The sequence below is a fragment of the Oryza glaberrima genome, chromosome 3 (assembly GCF_000147395.1).
Source record: "Oryza glaberrima chromosome 3, OglaRS2, whole genome shotgun sequence".
NCBI lineage: Eukaryota > Viridiplantae > Streptophyta > Magnoliopsida > Poales > Poaceae > Oryza > Oryza glaberrima.
Genome location: NC_068328.1, coordinates 21,251,019 through 21,269,849, shown reverse-complemented (window position 1 = coordinate 21,269,849; position 18,831 = coordinate 21,251,019). Strand labels below are relative to the sequence as shown.

General features: G+C 46.8%; 1 protein-coding gene across 1 annotated transcript; it reads right to left on the bottom strand.

Moving 5' to 3' along the window:
• Nucleotides 1-16,604: 16,604 nt before the first annotated feature.
• On the bottom strand, nucleotides 16,605-18,308 carry LOC127768348 (dof zinc finger protein DOF5.7-like). The gene has a single exon (XM_052293903.1). It carries the CDS (start codon nucleotides 18,043-18,045, stop codon nucleotides 16,921-16,923), a length of 1,125 nt encoding a protein of 374 aa, XP_052149863.1. The 5' UTR covers nucleotides 18,046-18,308; the 3' UTR covers nucleotides 16,605-16,920.
• Nucleotides 18,309-18,831: the final 523 nt, after the last annotated feature.

The following is an 18,831-nucleotide window of genomic DNA, read 5'->3' as shown; positions in this document are numbered from 1 at the left end:
GGTGGGTTTCTTTTGGAGTGAACTATTAACTATTTAGAGCACATTTCACAATTTTCGGGGGCCCACAGGTGAAACTTTCAACCTTCCCTCATCCCCCCTTGGATTTAGGGCCCCGCCTCGACAAACTATGGGTGAGGAATTTGTATGGCAAATAGTAAAAAAAAATCCTAATAGAGACATGGAAAGTACTACACATCTCACGTGCAACTCAATACCTCTCCAAGAAGAATGTGATTGCAATTTGCATAACATTAACTCCATTAGAGATGAACATTTTGAATCATGATCTGGTGTATCATTAGTTCATCTTTTAGGCTAGTTCTGACATAAACTCAAAGCTAATATAATCCTGGCTAGTATCCTTGATGTGGATGGAGGAGGTATGTTGTTCACGTCTTTGCGATGAGAGAGATCCATCATCCGTGTCGTTATCCTCCAGGTAGATGTTGTAGATTGATAAAAAGATCCCATTCAAGGTAGAGAAAAGGAAAAAGCTTTTTTTGGACCAACAAAAGCATCTGAGCCATCGATGAAGAAAGGATAGCGCGGAAGTACAATGCAAATGCACACGTGACACATCCATGTCCTACACACACCCATGTGGTTGTGTCCTAACACTTGTCTAAAAAAGATTAGCGGCTAAGTCACATAATCGATTAGAAATTAATGATAGAGAAAAACTAATCTGAATTATCTCCTGAACTTTTACTCTTGTAGTGTAATTTACCTATTGAATTACAACGACACATATTTTTTACTCCTTATATTTTACTCCATATCCATGTTCTTACCCCAACCGTTGTTGGATCTTGAATTTTCCATCACGGGGCTACCCCCTTAAAATAACAAGGTGGCGGAGGGCCGTGGATAGGGATGGCAATTGTGCCCGTTTGCCCGTTTACCCGCGGGTAAAATCCATTAGGGTTGGGTTTGTTCTCCATTTTATACCCATGGGTATCTTATTGGGTCAAAAGCTATGCCCGATGGGTAAATGGGCATGGGTATGGGTAATCACTACCCATGCCCGCTTTGCCTGTTTATCCGCGAAATCTAACTTACATGTAGGCTAGGAGCAAAATCCACTAGAATATATAAGCCACATTCTTTGTTTTCTACGGTTTCCCTTTTATTTCCCTTATTATTTCTCTCCTCTTACTCTATCGCGGCCAGAGGAGAGACACGACACCGAGGCGGAGAATATTTGATGTTTTAAGTTCGATTCGAACTTAGTAGCTTGTAGACTTTTTGTTCCACTGCTTTTGTTGTGGTGGGTAAACGGCACGCCCATGGGCATAAGGCGCCTGCGGGCAATGGGCATAGGCAACCATCCTTACCCGTCATGTAGTAATGGGTATACCCACGGGCACAAATAATCTCACAGGCATGGGTATGGGTAGGCACTTCCCGTGCCCGTCACGCCCGATTGCCATCCCTAACCGTGGAGGATGGCAAGACTAGTTGTTGGCTCTTGTAGCAATCAGAGCCAACTCGCAGAGGACTCGGCGCGGGTGACGGTGAACTCACTGTGGAGGTAGCATGGGCCGCTTCAAGCTCACAGTGGAGGCCGCACGACCGATGACAAGCTCCATGACCTTACACCACTAGCCTCCGCTAGCTCCGTCGCCACGCATCACCTCTTGTACCTTGGTGTCGCGCTCCTCCACTAGCTCCGCCACCATGAGTCACATTCACTAACTCCACACGATCGCGTGTCCTCCTCCCCACCCACCCTCAACCTCATCATCGCTTGCCTAGCTTGCGTTCCTTGGTGTGCAACCACCATCGAGATCAAGAGAGAGAGAGAGAGAGAAGAAGAAGAAGAAGAAGAAGAAGAAGAAGAAGAAGGGCGATGGTGAACAGGATGGCAACAAACTAGCCATTGCTGATCTTTGTGTCGAGGAGGCCGGATCGCTGTTGGAGGGGGAGAGAGATGGGGAGGAAGAAGGTGATGACAAGTGGGTGCTATAAATTTATTATTATTATTTGACTGGGAATTGCCACATTGGTGCCATGTGTGCTAACTTGGACCAAAACCATAAAAAAATAATGCTCAAGGGGTTAAATCGTTTGGTGCCAAAAATTAGAGAATGATGTCTGATATTGAATGTAGTTCATGGGGTAAATCAAACTAATGCAACAATTTAATGGGGTAATTCGAACTTTCACTACCACAAAAAAGATTTTTATGGACCCCCGTATTTTTACCAACGGGCTAGAAAGGCATTCGTTTGCAAAAATATGTAAGAGGTGTCCGGTCAAGGCTCACTTACAAAAAATGATTTTCGTATACAGTCATCTTAACAGGTCCGCTTGTAAAAATAGGCGTATTTTTACGGCTTGCTTTTACAAGCGACACTCTTAAGACGACCACATGTGAAAAATCATATTTTTCAAACCTAAGAGGCCCACTTAGGAAATACAGGACCACAACCTGCCCGCCCGTGACTACATAAGATAACCCTCACCCCGTCCTCTCTTATCCCCTCAGTTCTCTCTCCCTCCTCACTTTAGTCTACTCACCTTCTCTCTTTCGATGATGGTGTCAGAGATTGGCGGCGATGGTAGAGGTAGGTAGCTATGGCATCAGTGGTGCCTCTCCCTCCGATGACAACAGGAGGGAAAAATCTGTCGAGGAGGGCCCCGACCACAGCGATCTGTCTCCTTTTAGCCCAGAGGTGGCGGATCTAGTGCGGCCTCTCCCCCTTCCTTGTCGTTCTGGCGATGGCGGCTCTAGGGAAGGTGAATCCGTCGTGGTGGTGGCAAAAGGGGAGGTGCGATGACTGCATTGGCAAAGGGAGACGACACGGGCCTCTTCAGAGCCGCCTCCCGGCCATCTCATCGCCTCCCAGTGGAGGTGGTGGTGGCAGATCCACCTCCACACCTCCCATTGCCATGCGTGTCGTCGCCTCACGGGGGAGGTGGAGGTGGCGGACTGGCGGCTCCATGCGGTGGTGGAGGCAGCAGCCGGATCACTACGCATGGATTTGTTTCAAGTTCATGTTTGTTTGTGATTCTAGTTCAAGTTCATGTTCTGGATGTAGATGACTCTATCTGTGATGAAGTTTATGTTTTGTTCTGGTTCTGTGTGTGATGATTATCATGTGGATGTGGATTTTGACTAGAGAGCTAGGGTTATAGGGAGCGGCAAGGATTAGGTGATTTTATTTTGAGTAAATTTTACTTTGGGTCGCCTTTTATTTGTTTCAGTTTGGACCATTCTTTAATAAATATTTTCACTTTGAACCGGGTAAATTTACCTTTGTGGCACTTTGGGCCACCCTCAACTATTTTATCTATCTGCATCAACTTGTTATATGCCAAAGCAATAGTCTAAGTATAGCTGTGGGAGTTCATCGACAAACAGAAGGCGACGTACTCGACATCGTTCATATGCTTGAGAAGATAGTCGAGATGGTCCAAAGTAAAGGTAAGATTATCCGGTCCCAAGTGAAACTATTTGTTAGATGGTGGTAAAAAGGAACATCAGTAATAAAAAAGGTAATCCAAAATAAAATTCACTCTTTTATTTTTTTCATAAAAATCATTACCCTAGTCAGTCGTCTTAAATAGTCATCTGCGAAAATTGATTTTTCGTATGCGGTCGTCATGCCCACCCGTGATAATCATCATTTTCACGTAAAGCTACTCCCAGGCGGCTGGTGAATGCACCTGACATAACTCATTTTAACCGTTTGAAAAAATTACTTCTGTAGTGTAAGTGTTTATCCTCAGTAATACGATACAACAATGTGGATGCTTGATTTTCTCCAAGTATACACGGGATTAGTAATGATCGATCAGTTGATCACCCTTACCTTACCTTAAATGGTAACCTGCCGTTTGGACAAATAAATGGACGGGGACAAATCGATCGGTTCTTAGTTAGCGAGATTAATTGTTAGCGACAGACCGATCAGTTGCTTGCTTCGCTGCCGAGAATCTGTCACGCATGCAGACGCGTGCTGCTGTTGGAGGTGCTGCTGTTGGAGGGAGCGGCCAGAGGAATTGATGGCTGCCCCTGTCGTTTGCCGCCTGTTGGCTACCTGTTCCCAAATTAGTTGTCCAACCACCATTTAAATTTCACTTATCACTCTAAAGTACTGCTTCTTGTCTTACTCACTCCGTCTAATTTTATAGAGAAAATCTATAAAATACTATTGACAAGCATCCTAATCTCAGAAATACCATCGACAAAGACAACTTCCTAAAAATACCATTGCATGAACCTCTTTCTCCCAAAAATACTATCACACCATAAGTATTGTTAACTCATCTCCATTAAGTTATATGAAAAGACAATCTTACCCTAGGCATCCATTTGCACACACATCATCAATGATTGTTTGCTCACACAATATTATTTTGCATTCATGCATATTTTTTCTGTCCACAACTAAATTCACAGACATCGTTATTTTGTTATCAATCAAATTATTTCAGAATTAAATTCACAAAATAATTTCACACATTTTGCCATCGCAATTCTTTCATAAATTTTGCTATCAATAATCAGGAAACAGAAGGACAACTGAATCAACCTACTATCCACACACAAAGTTCATCTCTTGCAGATTTCAAATTCATCAAAAGAAGCAAAACAAATTTATCCTCCTCGCCGGCACCAATGGGGCTTTGCTCGTCTACGGCCCCCGCGCTGCAGGCTGCGACCGTCGCACCGCCGTGAACCACGTCGACGTGCCCTGCAGCGCCGCCGCCATGGGCCTCCTCGCCGCTCCCTGCCGCACCAGCGCCACGGGCCTCCTTGCCGCGCCCTGGGCCTCCTCGCCGCACCGCCGTCCTTGGCCTCCTCTCTGCGACGCCGCCCTGTGCTCCCCTGCCGCGCCGCCCCCGTGGACCGCCGGCATAGCGGTGCCACCGCCGTGGACCACTGCCGAGCCGCCGTCGCTGAGCAGCCGCCGGGCCTCCTTGCCGGATCGGATTTCCCCTCCTTGCCGGCAAAGTCTTCAAATGAAATCAAACAAAAGGGGAAAATTCAAATCAGAGAGTTGCACCACCTGCTAGGACTGCAGCCTCCTCGGCGACCTCAGCGACTTTAGCTGTGGGCCTCTCCTCCCCCTCGCTAGCGCCTACGGCCCCCGCGCCACATCCTATGACCTTCGCGCCGCCGTGGACCTCGTCGCCGTGGACCTCCTCGCGGCGCCCTGCCCCGCCGCCGCCCTGCTCCTCCTTGCCACGTCCTGCCGCGTCGCCGCCCTGCTCCTCCTCGCCGCGCCTTGCCACGCCGCCATCGCCGTGGACCTTCTCGCGGCGCCCTGCCGCGCCGCTGCCCTAGTCTTCCTCGCCGTGCCCTACCGCGCCGCACCCGTGGACCGCTAGCATAGAGACGCCACGGGCACCGCCACCAACCCGCCCTCGCCGAGACGCCGCCGGGGATTGGGATCGGTAGAACGCTGGATCAGGGGATTGGGATCGGTAGCGGTAGGGTTAGGTTATAAGTTTTTTTCTTTGACAGTGAACTGGGTATATTTTGCACCGAGGGCAAAATGGTCATTATTAAAAAAATAACGGTTCTAACGGTGTGGAGTTGACGGTGATGGCATTTTTGGGAGAAAGAGGCTTGTGCAATGGCATTTCTAGTAAGTTGGCTTTGTAGATGGCATTTTTGGGATTAGGGTGCTTGTCGATGTCATTTTATGGATTTTCTCAATTATAAACGTAGTTATGAGTTTCCGTGTCCAACTTTAATTGTCTGTTTTATTTGAAATTTTTTTATGATTAGTATTTTTACTATTGTTAGATGATAAAACATTAATAATCCTTTATGCATGAATTATGTTTTGTTACTTTTTTTTAAAAAAATATCAAATAAGACAGACGATTAAAGTCAGACACGGAAACTCATAGCTGCGTTTAAAATAACACGGATGGAGTATTAATCACGTCCCATTTAGATTTCTTCCTATTTTACTCTCAATCACCTTTTTATTCTTAATCATAACTTATTTGATAACAATATTATAGTCTTCTAGTTTAAACCTAGTATATGCCAAACAACATAAACAATAAGTAATTTAGTACAGAGGTAATGAGTAGTTAGTATATTTTAGTAGGAATGGTGTATTACTTCCTTCGTTAAAATGAATAAATATAGATAAAATATGGGGGTGTTTAGATCTAGGGGGTAAGGTTTTGGCGTGTCACATCGGATATTATATAGGGTGTCGCATGGGGTGTTCAAACACTAATAAAAAAACTAATTACAGAATCCGTCAGTAAACCACGAGAAGAATTTATTAAGACTAATTAATCCGTTATTAGCAAATGTTTACTATAACACCACATTGTCAAATCATGGAGCAATTAGGCTTAAAATATTCGTCTCGCAAATTAGCCGCAATCTGTGTAATTAGTTATTTTTTAGCCTATATTTAATACTTCATGCATGTGCTCAAACGTTCGATGTGACATGGTGTAAATTTTTCGTGTGGGAACTAAACATGGCCTATGATACAAGCTTTAGAATTGGCCATGTTTATTAATAAAGCAGGTAGAATTAAATGGAAAGATGTTGTAATTGGTGGAAAAGTGAAGATGGGTGGAAAAAGTGAATGGTGGAGGGTTGTGGTTGGTTAAGAAAAGAGTGTTGGTGGAAAGTTATTATATTTTGGAACAAATTCTGAGTATTAGAAGTTACTATATTTTGAGACGGAGTGAGTATATTTTAGTGCTATTAATTTAAATAGGAGGTCATATCTTATATTATATTTGTTTATTTTTGAGATGGAGGGAGTATTCTCTTGCAGACATTATTGGTGATCATATCCTTGGAACAGAAGACACTACTACAAATCCGGTTTTTCCATACGGTCGAATCCCGGTTTTCGCAGGTGGTAGGGCGATCCGTATGCACCAAATGGTCTGCAAAAATCACTATTTTTACGTGAGGGTGGTGGAATTAAATTTGAAAATATACTATCATTTGTTTTTTTCTTAAAAATATTCGGGGTTCAAATTTTTTTCACAAATATACCGCCGGTATCGCTCAAAGGATACGCGAGAATGACGTGGCGTGACGATGTCGTGCGGTCTCGCACAACCAAAAAGCGAGGTCATTTTTGAAAATTAATTAGTGGTTATTAATTGGTAATAATTAGTGATTAATCATCCTAATTATTAATTAATCGCTAGTTAGGATAATTAAGCACTAATTAAGTCATCAAATGACAAGACATCGGGTCTCGCTTGTTGTCGTACAACGGTCTCGCTCTTTGGTTGTGCGAGACCGCTCGGTCTCGCGCGCGAGAGCGAGCGGACTCGCGCTGTTGCCGCACAATATCGTCAGTATCGTCACGCTACATCATTCTCGCATATCTGTTGAGCGATACCGACGGTATACTGCCAAAAAATTTGAACCCCGAATATTTTTAAGAAAAAACAAATAAACAATATATTTTCAAATTTAATTTGAGGTGGTGCATCCGCACGAAAAAAATAAAAAAAAACCAAAAATCAAAAATCACGTCCCATCATCGTGGGGGCGTAGGAGGCTAGGGGCAGCCAGGTCTGCCCGCTCCCATAGCCGTTGTCGCCTCGCCAGAGACATAGCCGAATCAACCGCCCCACGCCTCCCCACCGCCTAATCAGCTGACGCCGTGCCTCCCTACCACCCGATCCGCCGCCGCCGTGCCTCCCTACCATCAGATCTGCCGCTGCTGAACGGGGGGACGATCGCCGCGCCTGATGTGACCATGGCTACTCGGATACAACCGTTACTCACATTATGGATGAGCAGCACGATATCAAGTTCAAGTCCTCCAAGTATTGGAATCCGATTTCGGCCACTTGCTACACTGCTGATTTCAAATGGCCGCCGAATCTGCATACGACCTCGGTTTTCGGCTCGTGAGTATTTGATGGAAAGCTCTCGGAGTCCTCTTTCCAACGGATCCAGCCTCATCCCCGAATTTCATCTCCTTTAGCCGCAATTGCAGAAACAAGATGCTGCGTCACCTATCATGGGCCTTTGGGCTTGTAACTTCGTTTGGGACCCCGGCCCAAGTGGGGCCCATGTGGGGTGCGCCCCAAGCTGGTGGAGCACGACCCTAGGACCCTCTTGGTCGTTCTCCCACATCCTTAAATAGCTAGGTACCCTTTCAGGGTTTCTTGGGTTTTATTTAGATGAAAGTTTAGCCATTGCAACTTCCTTGCAGCGCGCGTGCCGGCTAGACCGTCCGTCTGCTTGTATTTGAAACCCCAACTTATCGTGTGTGTGAGATTGCTTTTATCTTGTTCTTGCTTGTTTCTTCGATTTGCTTGCAGGAATAGGGTTGATCTGCACCGGTAAGATCAACAACCCACGGAGAGGTGTATCAATCGCTAAGGCGCAACACAATGTCTAGTACGGTTGTAGGTGGATCGTCAACGTTTCTTCCAAATCGTAATTATCATCAACTCACCGAAAGATCGGGCCAAACAACTGCCTTGAGTGTCGAAAGGAACTCAGGGTCCATCAGGTGGTATAAGAGCTTTCGTTGCTCCGTGAGTTTTTATCTACCCATAACCAGAAAATAGCCAGACAAAAAAAAATTGTATCATTTACCTAGCCATATTGTGCCATTGCATTGTTCTTTTTAGTTTTTGCTTTGTTGAATTTTGTGTTGCATTGTCACGACGTGTTGCTGATCTTAGCGTCTAGTTCGTTTAGAGTTTCACGTTCTGGTCACGTTTTGTACCACAGTCGTCGCAACCACCGTGTCTCTGTTGTCGTCGGGACCTACGAAAACAGAATCGGCTTGCTGCCATGGTTCTATTTTGTAGTTTTTAGAAATTTTTATCGGTCAGTTTTGGAGTTGCATCTAGGTTTTGCTTGAGTTTCTGGTTTGCCCGTGAATAGATAGGCCGTGCTGTTTCCAGCGCTGAGAAGGGGAAGAAGAATTTCTAAATATGTTTTTGGAAGTGTGAGTTTAATCTAGAAGGAAATAGTAGATTAGATTGATTGAAAATCAGTTTCCCTTTTCCTCTCACCAAATCCGGACTCTAGTGGTGCCGTATCCATCCACTCGTCGCCCACTACCACCGTGAGGAGAGGTTTTTACCTGTATGCCATTAAAAAAGATGACCCCTGCCTCTGTGCCACTAAAAAGTTCGAGCCTCCCTCTATGCTATCGTCGAACTTTATCGCGCCCTCCACACCATTCTGTCGCTATTCTGTTAGGGTTCATCCGTTTGGCAGCTCTGACATGTGGGCCCGGGCAGAAAAAATGTCCCTATTGCCCTTTCTTTCAGTTTCTTCCTCTCGCTCCTTCCCCCTTTCTCCCACGCGCGAGCGCACATAAGCAGCGACGGCCGGGCACGGCGGCGCCTGGTGCTTGGCGCGGTGGAGACGACCGGCGCGCCGACGCGGGCGGTGTCCGATTGCAGCGGCATGGGTTGGGGGACGACCGGGGAGCACCGTCGATGGAGCGCTAGGCAGGAGGCGGTCGGGCGCCGGATGGGGAGGCAGCCGACGGTGTCGCTGGCTCGACTCGGCGGAGACGTCGGCGCCGGTGGAAGAGAAGGCCGTCGTGCACCCCGACGTGGCCGTGGAGGCGGTTCGACGCGGCGGCGGGGGGATGACACTGGCGGGGGACGGCCAGTCGTCATCTCCGGGTCCGGCAGCTCGGGTATCGGCGTCGTTGACACCTCAAACCCTAGCGGCTCCTCTTCCCAGTCCACCCCTTCCCCGGCGGTGGCGTCCACGTCCGTGCTCCTACAAGCGCCGATGCGTGCGGGACGAGACGCCGCCTCTACGCGGCTGCTGCGCACGGTGATGAGCGCCTCTCCGGCGGGGCCGAGGAGCGCGAGCTCGCCGGCGGAGGCGGCTCCCCCTCCGTGGCCGTGGCGACCAGGAAGGGCGGGGTGGCGTGGCGAGGCCGGCGACCAGCGCTGTGCGGCGGCTGGGCGCAGGTTCGACGATGGCGGCCGACGGCCGCGAGGGGGCGTCCCCGGAGTCGAGGACCTCGCTCCCGACGGCCACGATGGAGACGGTCGGTGGCAAAGAGAGGCTAGAGAGAGCGCCACAGATAGAGGCTAGGAGAGATGTCGGCGGCGAGCGAGGGGATGCGGCGGCGGCGGGGTCGGCGGCGAGCGAGGGGATGTCGCTGTTGGCCACGCCGGCGAGGGAGGCGGCGAAGAGGAGGGCGAACGCCGGGGTGCCGACGGCCATGTGGCGGCGCAGGTCCCACCCCTTGGCGGCGAGCGAGGCGACGAGGAGCGTGGAGACAGCGAGCCCCCGGTGGTAGGCGAAGTGGGAGACGGAGCGCTCGAAGAGGAGGCGCGCGCGCGGAGGAAGTCGATGGTCATCACCGTCGTTGCGTTCGCCGCTGCTGCCATCTCCAACCCTTCCTTTCAAGTCTAAGGGCAACTAAGTCATTTGGCTGTGCCGTTACCACCGTTAGAACAAAAAACGGATGGAATGGTGTGGAGGGCGCGATAAACTTCGACGATGGCATAGAGGGAGGCTCTAACTTTTTAGTGGCACAGAGGCAGGGGTCATCTTTTTTAATGGCACACAGGTAAAACCTCCCGTGAGGAGGCTAGTCCGTCTCCCTCCCTCTCCCTTTTCGGTTTCAATACATACTGTGAATTGCTAGACACTTTGGTGAAAATTTTTGGAGTGTCGGATTGGAGATCCGTTTGAAAAAATGGAACCTACGGGACGAGAGCATTCCATTTTTGTATAATTTTAATTTTTTGGTTTGCACTTTTGTATTTCAGTCCCTGTAATTTTTGTATTTACATTTGAGTCCTTGTAATCTTGCTTTCAGGCCCTTGAGTCATTTTTGCTAAAAAAAAGTGAGAAAAGGCAGAAAGGTGCTTACAAAATTGAAAAAAAAAACCGCACAAAAAAAATGGCAAAAAAGGTGCATAAAAAAGAAAAGAAAAAGGCGCACCAAAAAAAAAGAAAAGAAAGGAAAGGAAAAGAAAAAAAAAGAAAGAAGAAAGAAAGAAAAGAGAAAATATTGTTATGTTTGAGCTGAACTTCATATATCAGAGTTGTGCGTGAGTTGTGAGTTGTCCCTAGTGCTATCTTGTGGTATCGTTTGTGTCTAGGCTCGCGTCTCTAGTACATTCTAGCCTAGGACTAGCACGATACTTGACTTTGAACTATCATTCAATTTTGCATTCTCTGATTTGTGCAATTGCTATCATTTGCTACATATTTAAGCCTACCCAAAGCTCCACAGATTTGATTGCAGCCGTACAACAAGTGTTTGCCAAGGCATCGATACATCCAACCTCCATTGGGGTGCTTGGTTGAGTCGGTGTGTGCCACCATTCCGCTTGCATTGGTAAGATCTTGTAAGAGCTTGGTTAAAAGCTTGAGTGTGTGTGTGATATTTGAGCTACTACTACCTTGTAGTTAATAGGAACGTGCATATTTTTGTGTATGTTTCTTGTTTTCTACTAACAATGGCAGGGATACACAAGACCGTTGGATATGACCTTGCTCGACACCAACATTTTCATCGAGACATGAGGAATGATCAACATGACCATTATGAGGTAAGTGATGTTCTAGCTAAGATCAAATCTGCACTACCTTATTTTGAAGGAAATTATGATCCTCGTGCTTACATTGATTGGGAGCTAGTGGTTGATAGAGAATTTAAGAAGCATGACTTGTCTGAGAAACATATGGTTATGTGTGCCTCTAATGTTCTAATTAAAAATGCTTCTTCTGATTGGAAACATCTTTGTAGGCATAATAAAGTACCTCAATCTTGGAAAGACCTGAACGATATTTGAGAGATGTTTATGTTCCCATGTATTATGCTGACATTCTGTTCAACAAACTACAATGTTTAAAACAAGATACTAAAAGTGTTACTTATATGCATGCTTCTTTATTACGTTGTGGTTTAGATGAATGCGAAGAAGCTACAGAATTGAGGTTTTTACGTGGGCTTAACAAAGAAATTCAGGACATTCTTGATTGTCAAAGATATACATCTCTTTCTCATTTGTTATAACTTGCTTGCAATGCTAAAAGTAAAATAGAGGAGGACATGATGAAACAACTTGCTATGTTTTTGCCTTCTATTACTAACCATTTGCAGGAAGTAGATAATCATGAAAAGGAGGAGAGAGACATGAAAAAGCCGCCAGTCCTATTATTCACACTCAAAGTCGAGGCACCTCCATCATCTGAAGAGGGCATCAAAGGTAAAGTAAATGGTGCTGAAATTAATCAAGGTGAATGTGTTGTTAATGAAGTAAATTTTTCCACTTTTCATGCTAAAGTAGAGCAACCGTTAGTGGAACCAAATGCTGAAATTCCTTTGTCATAAGTTGATTTACTTGTTGTTCCTTGTGATAAAGAAGAGTTGTGTGATAATGCTTCACTTATATCAATGCCACAACTAGTTAATGAACATGCTATTCCTAATGTTAATTCTGCTGATTTTAAGCATGTTGTTCACATTGCTCATGAAGTTCAGGAATGTCAATTGATAACTTCTTTAAATACTTTGGGCTATGTTAACTTTGATAATTTTTGTGAGCTCGATAATTTGAAAGAGAAATTATTTGCTAAATCTGATTTGCCATGTCCAACCAATGCTATTTTTCATATCTTTGGCGAATATAATGATAGAAAAATATATTTGGTGCATAGAGTTTATATATGTTCGGATTTAGAACCTCCTCTACATGTGGATAAAACTTGCAAGCTAAAGAGACATGTTATTTCTAATCATATTACTTCCAGTCTCTCTTATTTTGATTGGATGTAACATGTTGTTTTAAATCGACCACGCGTTGAGCATCATATGGAAAAACCGAGGACGGTTTTCCGTAAAGAAGGGGAGGATGATGTGACCATGGCTACTACGGATACAACCGTTGCTCACATCATGGATGAACAGCACGATATCAAGTTCAAGTCCTCCAAGTGCTAGAATCCGATTCGGCCTCCTTCTACACTGCTGATTTCAAATGGCCGTCGAATCTGCATACGACCTCGGTTTTCGGCCCATGAGTATTTGATGGAAAGCTCTCGGAGTCCTCTTTCCAACGGATCCAGCCTCATCCCCGAATTCCATCTCCTTTGGCCGCAATTGCAGAAACAAGGTGCTGCATCACCTATCATGGGCCTTTGGGCTTGTAACTTCGTTTGGGACCCTGGCCCAAGTGGGGCCCATGTGGGGTGCGCCCCAAGCTGGTGGAGCACGACGTTAGGACCCTCTTGGCCGTTCTCCCACATCCTTAAATACCTAGGTACCCTTTCAGGGTTTCTTGGGTTTTATTTAGATGAAAGTTTAACCATTGCTACTTCCTTGCAGTGCGCATGTCAGCTATGCCGTCCGTCTGCTTGTATTCGAAACCCCAACTTATCATGTGTCTGAGATTGCTTTTATCTTGTTCTTACTTGTTTCTTCGATTTGCTTGCAGGAATATGGTTGATCTGCACCGGCAAGATCAACAACCCACGGAGAGGTGTATCGATCACTAAGGCGCAACACGTCTAGTACGGTTGTAGTTGGATCGTCAACGTTTCTTCTAAATCGTAGTTATCACCAACTCACCGAAAGATCGGACCAAACAACTGCCTTGAGTGTCGAAAGGAACTCAGGATCCATCAGCGCCTCCCCATCGCCGGATTAGCCACCACAGCGCAGGGAGAGGGCGGCCACCGTCAGATCCGCACAATCGTGTGCCTCCTCCGTCTTGCTCCGCTGCCCGAGTCCCTCCACCGCCGTTAGGAGGAAAGAGAGGGGAGAGGAGAAGTGGGGGAGAGGAGGAGGAAGCCGTCGCCGTCGCCCTTGCCCTTGCCCCCCGCCGGAGCCTGCTACGTGCTACTGAGAGGAAGGAGAGGGGAGAGGAGGTGGGGAGAGTAGTGGGGGATATGAGTGGGAGAACCGGGAGAGGAGAGGAGTGGAGTGGAGGGAGGGTGATGGGGGGGTAAAGGAGTGGGAATCTTTCGGAGTATTTTTGCATGCATGTGAGTTAAGAACACCGCATTCGAAAATACCCTTATTTCTCTTATTTTGGTGCGGATATTTCTAAGCGGTTCTTCTAGAAAAATTCATTTTTATACGTATGTTTTAAAGAGCTGTATGGAAAAATGAGGATTGATCTTTACAGACACGGACATTTATGTTTCGTCCGCAATCTATTGAGATGCTCGTGTAGAATTTTTTTTAAGCAGTGAGAATATCTTAGTGGGAAGACGGTAAAGTTGTCCTCGAACCACTCTCTCTCTCTCCATGCATACGGAGGAGTAATTTCTCTCTGTGCTATTGATGATATGGGGATCGAGTTAAGAATAAGCTGACACGTCTGATATACCTGTCAGGCCATTACTAGGATAGGGCACACCACTTTGTCAGGCCCAAACCGAATGTGCTGCTGCATGCTATACTATCTGCACTGGATATATATCTGCATGCATCTCTGCCGCCAATCCATCATAAAGTAGGAGTATATACCTGTATACAGTATATCATCATCAGAGAGAGTAGTAGTAGTGTTATGCATGCATGGGATCGATGAATTAACTGCTACAGTTACCAGCTGCAGCAGATGAGCTGAGCTGAACTGTGCTAGGCTAGCCATGCACAGATGCACTCCCCTATTAAATTACCAATCACTCTATTCCACTCTATATATTCGTCCACGAATAGAAAAGATTATACGAAGCCTTTTAAAATATAAAGGCCTCAAAGGTTATCCATAAGTTTATTATAAGTCATAACAATTTATTAGCAGCCAAAAATAATTTTTGTAAAGTTTTGTGTATGTGTTCTTAGCGATTTAAAAGCCAATGCTATAAAATAAACTATGCTAAAAAATATTTTAAAATCAACTTCAAAATTAAGTTTCAAAATTTAAATTATGACTTTGACTTTGGTGTTTTAGGCAACTAATCGATGGAGCTCAAACATTTTGGACCGTCTATAAATATGGTTAGAAAATGCTTATATTTTAGAGCGAATGAAGTATGTTGTTAAAATATATAGCTTAAGGGGTTGAGGTGAAATTATTTTGGTACTTCTAAAAACCTTTTATTTAATTAAAAATCACGATTACCCATGTAAGTGAGCAATTTAATACAATGAGGAATTGGAAAAGTAATACTCTAAATAAGATCTGTTATATTTAATTTGTAGACGAGTTCTAAATTAAAATCAAAATCTCTATAGCTTGTACTCGTGTATGGAGCACTAAGCAATGTATTACTACTATCTAGAGCTAGAGGGTGCATGACTGCTAGAGCTAGCTAGCGAGGTTGCATGCGTAGGATTCCCGTGACCTGGTCTGGAGCGATTGTTGCTAATTATCAGCTAGCGAGTCGATCGATCGCCTATGGATGGATGGATGGATATCGATCGATCACAGGAGGCACTTGGTTAGATTGCTACTAGATGGATGGCATATATTGGGGGGAGGACGGAGCGAGGAGGGGTTGGTTGGACTGGACAACCGATCGATCGACGCGTACAGCTCACACCCACAGGAAACCAAACTCGTACTGTACTTGCTACAGCTATATCTCCTGCCATTGCATGCGTCAGATCGACTTGCTACTTGCTTCTCTCCATCAACCATATGATATGAGAGAGAGAGAGAGAGAGAGAGAGAGAGAGAGAGAGAGAGAGGGGGGGGGAGATTGGGGAGAGTTAATTACTCAGTTTATCACTAGTACTCCAATAAGCATATCGATATGCAACTGGTGATTAATTCACTGTACGAATATTGTTGTGCGACAAGATTAAGGTATGTTTGAGGAGATTTTAATTTTGAGAAGTACCTAGTAGGAATCCTTGGTGATAATGTGAATAAGTTGAGAAAACATGCCAATTTCTTGCTTTAACTCCCTCTGTCTCAAAATATAGTCACAACAAATGTTAGCATTAGGCTAATCTAATACTAGGTTACTATATATATTTTGGGAGACAGAGAGTACAACATTGGCTTCTTAGAATCTAGATGAAAAATTAAGATGGATTGTTTGAACGAGTTTTTATTCTGGAAAAAGCTACTAAACAAGCCCAAGGAGCAAGGTTTCTTCGACTAGGTCAAGTAGTTGGGCTTCATTTGTGATTGTTGAACTATGGTGTCAGGTTTCTTTAGGTGCAGGATATTCGATCGTTCCATTATCTTAAAAAATACAGTTATTGTGTTATGCTGAATCGTCGTGTTTTTTGTTTTTGTAATTTGTTTTAAATTAGCAAATATATTGTTTCACTCCGAAAAGTTGATTTTCGTACAACAATCATGGCGATTTATAATGTTAGACAAAATATGATACCCAATACCCAGTGGCAAGGCCAAGAAATTTAACATGGCAAATCGAACTGTGTGAAGTGTTTACCGATGATCCTGGGCAGCCACCCAGGTCATCGGGCGGTGGATAACGTTATTGCTTGCAAGTTAGATTAAGAGATCAACTCATCAAAGAAAAAATGCTGAAAACAGTTGCATGAAACGAGATTATTTATTATACAATGTACTTCAACAATGTCAATTAAGCAAACTATTAGCATTTAATTACAAAAAAACAAAATACTACATAAATCATACTATAACACTTTAATCCATCATTGATGTTTAGCTTGCTTACATGTAAATTAAAAAAAAGTAAAGTAAAAAGGTAGGAACAACCTAGGTGGAACAAAATGGATCCACATGCATGGGATTTCACAACAAAGCTAGCATGGACGCAACAAAAGTGAAAAAGAAACAGAATTAAGAAAACAAAGACCTTGACATGATACACGGACTTTTATGTCAGAATGTTATGACAAATACTATACCACATATAGTAATAATATAATCAGTTAATTGATTAATATCTCAACCCAGTTAGCTAGACACAATAACTAGTTAAATTACTAGTAATGAATTAGCCCTGCAGCTAAGCTCAATTCCTTCGGAATCAGCTGTTAATTTGAACCCATCCACACCTTCATCGCCGGCTTAGGGCAGCATCGCGAACGTCGAGATGTCGCCCCACGCCGGGATCGCGCTGCCGCAGTTGGAGGTGGCGTTATCATCGCCGCCGCCGCCGCCGCTACTCCGGCCGCCGCTGTTGAGGTTACTGCTGGTGGTGGCGGCCACGGCGGCAGTGGCAGGCGGCGGTGGGGAAGGGAGCCCGTAGGAGCAGCTGTCCATGAACCACGACGTCGCCGACGGCATGGCCGCCTCCATGCTGGGAACACTACCAGCCATGTGCATGAAGGCGCCACCGCCTCCTCCGGCAGCATGCCCTGACGCTGTGGCTTGGGCGCCGTTGCCGCCACCGTCGTTGGCCTGGGCGGCGGCGGCGGCGGCGGAGGCGGAGCCCGGCGGGCCGAGGAACATGGTGGCGAGCCTCTGCTGCTGCAGCTTCCAGTGCAGGTCCTGGTTGATGAAGCTGAGCGACTCGATGGACGACGCGATGGTGCTGCTCACCGCGCCGTGGCCGCCGCCGCCGTTCACCGCGTTGCCGCCGGCAATGTCCCCCGAGGGCCACTCCCCGAACGGCACGTACTGATGATGCCCGACGCCGCCGCCGGCGGGGGATTGGAGCCGCGGCAGCGGCAGCATCCCGACGGCACCGCCCTGCTGGAAGTCGGCCACCGAGGCGGCGGCGCCACCGAGCGGCGACGTCGACGACGACATCATCATCGTCGTTCCACCGCCAAGAAACCCCAGCCTGGCAGCAGCCGCCGCAGCGGGGTCGGCCGCTGCACCGCCGATACCCTCCACCGTCGGCAGGTTGAGCGAGAGGCGCGATGCCGCCGCCGCGGAGCGGGATCGCTTGTTCTTGCGGCAGCCGCCGCCGACTGGGACGTTGCGGAGCGCGCCGCCCTTGGTCCAGTACCTCCGGCACGTCTTGCAGAAGTGGCGCGGCTGGCTGAGGCTGTAGTTGTTGTAGTAGCAGAACTTGGTGTTCGGCGAGTCGCACCGCGGGCACCGCAACCCCTGCTCCTGCGGCGGCGGCGGCGGGAGCGGCTGCTGCTGCTGCTGCTGCGCCGGTGGCGGCGGCGGCGGCGTCGTCGTCCCCCCACCTCCAGCTCCCTTTCGCGGCACCACCGCGTCGTCCCCGGCCGCCGGCGCCATGGCACACCGTACAACAACGACAACTGTAGCTAGCTAGCTAGCTGGCTAGCTGCAGGGGGTCTAGGCTGGCTAGCTCCGTGATGGCGCGCTAGCTCTAGGTTGGTCTGGGTGTGATTAGGTGGACAGGGAAGGGTGGCCGTGACGCCGCGTGCATATAAGAAGAAGAGGAGGGAGATCGATGGTGGAGGAGGGTTTCGTGCGGGGGAGGGAAGAGGAATTGAATGGCGTCTCATGTGTGTGTGAGGGAGAGGAGGAGGATCATGCGCTGGGGCTCGGATCGGCTGCATGCATGGGATTAATGGGAGGTAAAAAAGCGACGTCTCGGATTGCCGCCTGTGATTGCCATCAAAGTGCTCAGCTCAGCACCACACCTCACCTCTCCTCTCATCTCGTCTCATCTCAGCGTCTCAGCCCAGCCAGCCTACCAGCTAGCCCGGGTAATAATCACCTGTGATTAATCAATGTTGCTGCATGCCTTCTCCCTAGCGTAGCTAGCTCTCGATTGATTAATCGATCGATCGATGGGCCCCTGTTCACTGTGCACCCTAGTACAAGCTGTCTGCCGCCGCCTGCCGGCGTGTCAGAGTATTGTCTGCGGCGACGAACAGTACGGAGGCGGTAGCCGTCCTGGATGTTTTACACTTTCGTCCTTTTCAAAAACTTGTTTAACAAATAAACCCCTAAAAAAACTTATACCATACTAGAAATGGTTCTTTTTGGACGCCATAGTCGTTGGTGCCGTGGTCCAATAGGACGGTGACATCATCTCTTGCACCGTCCCCCTGC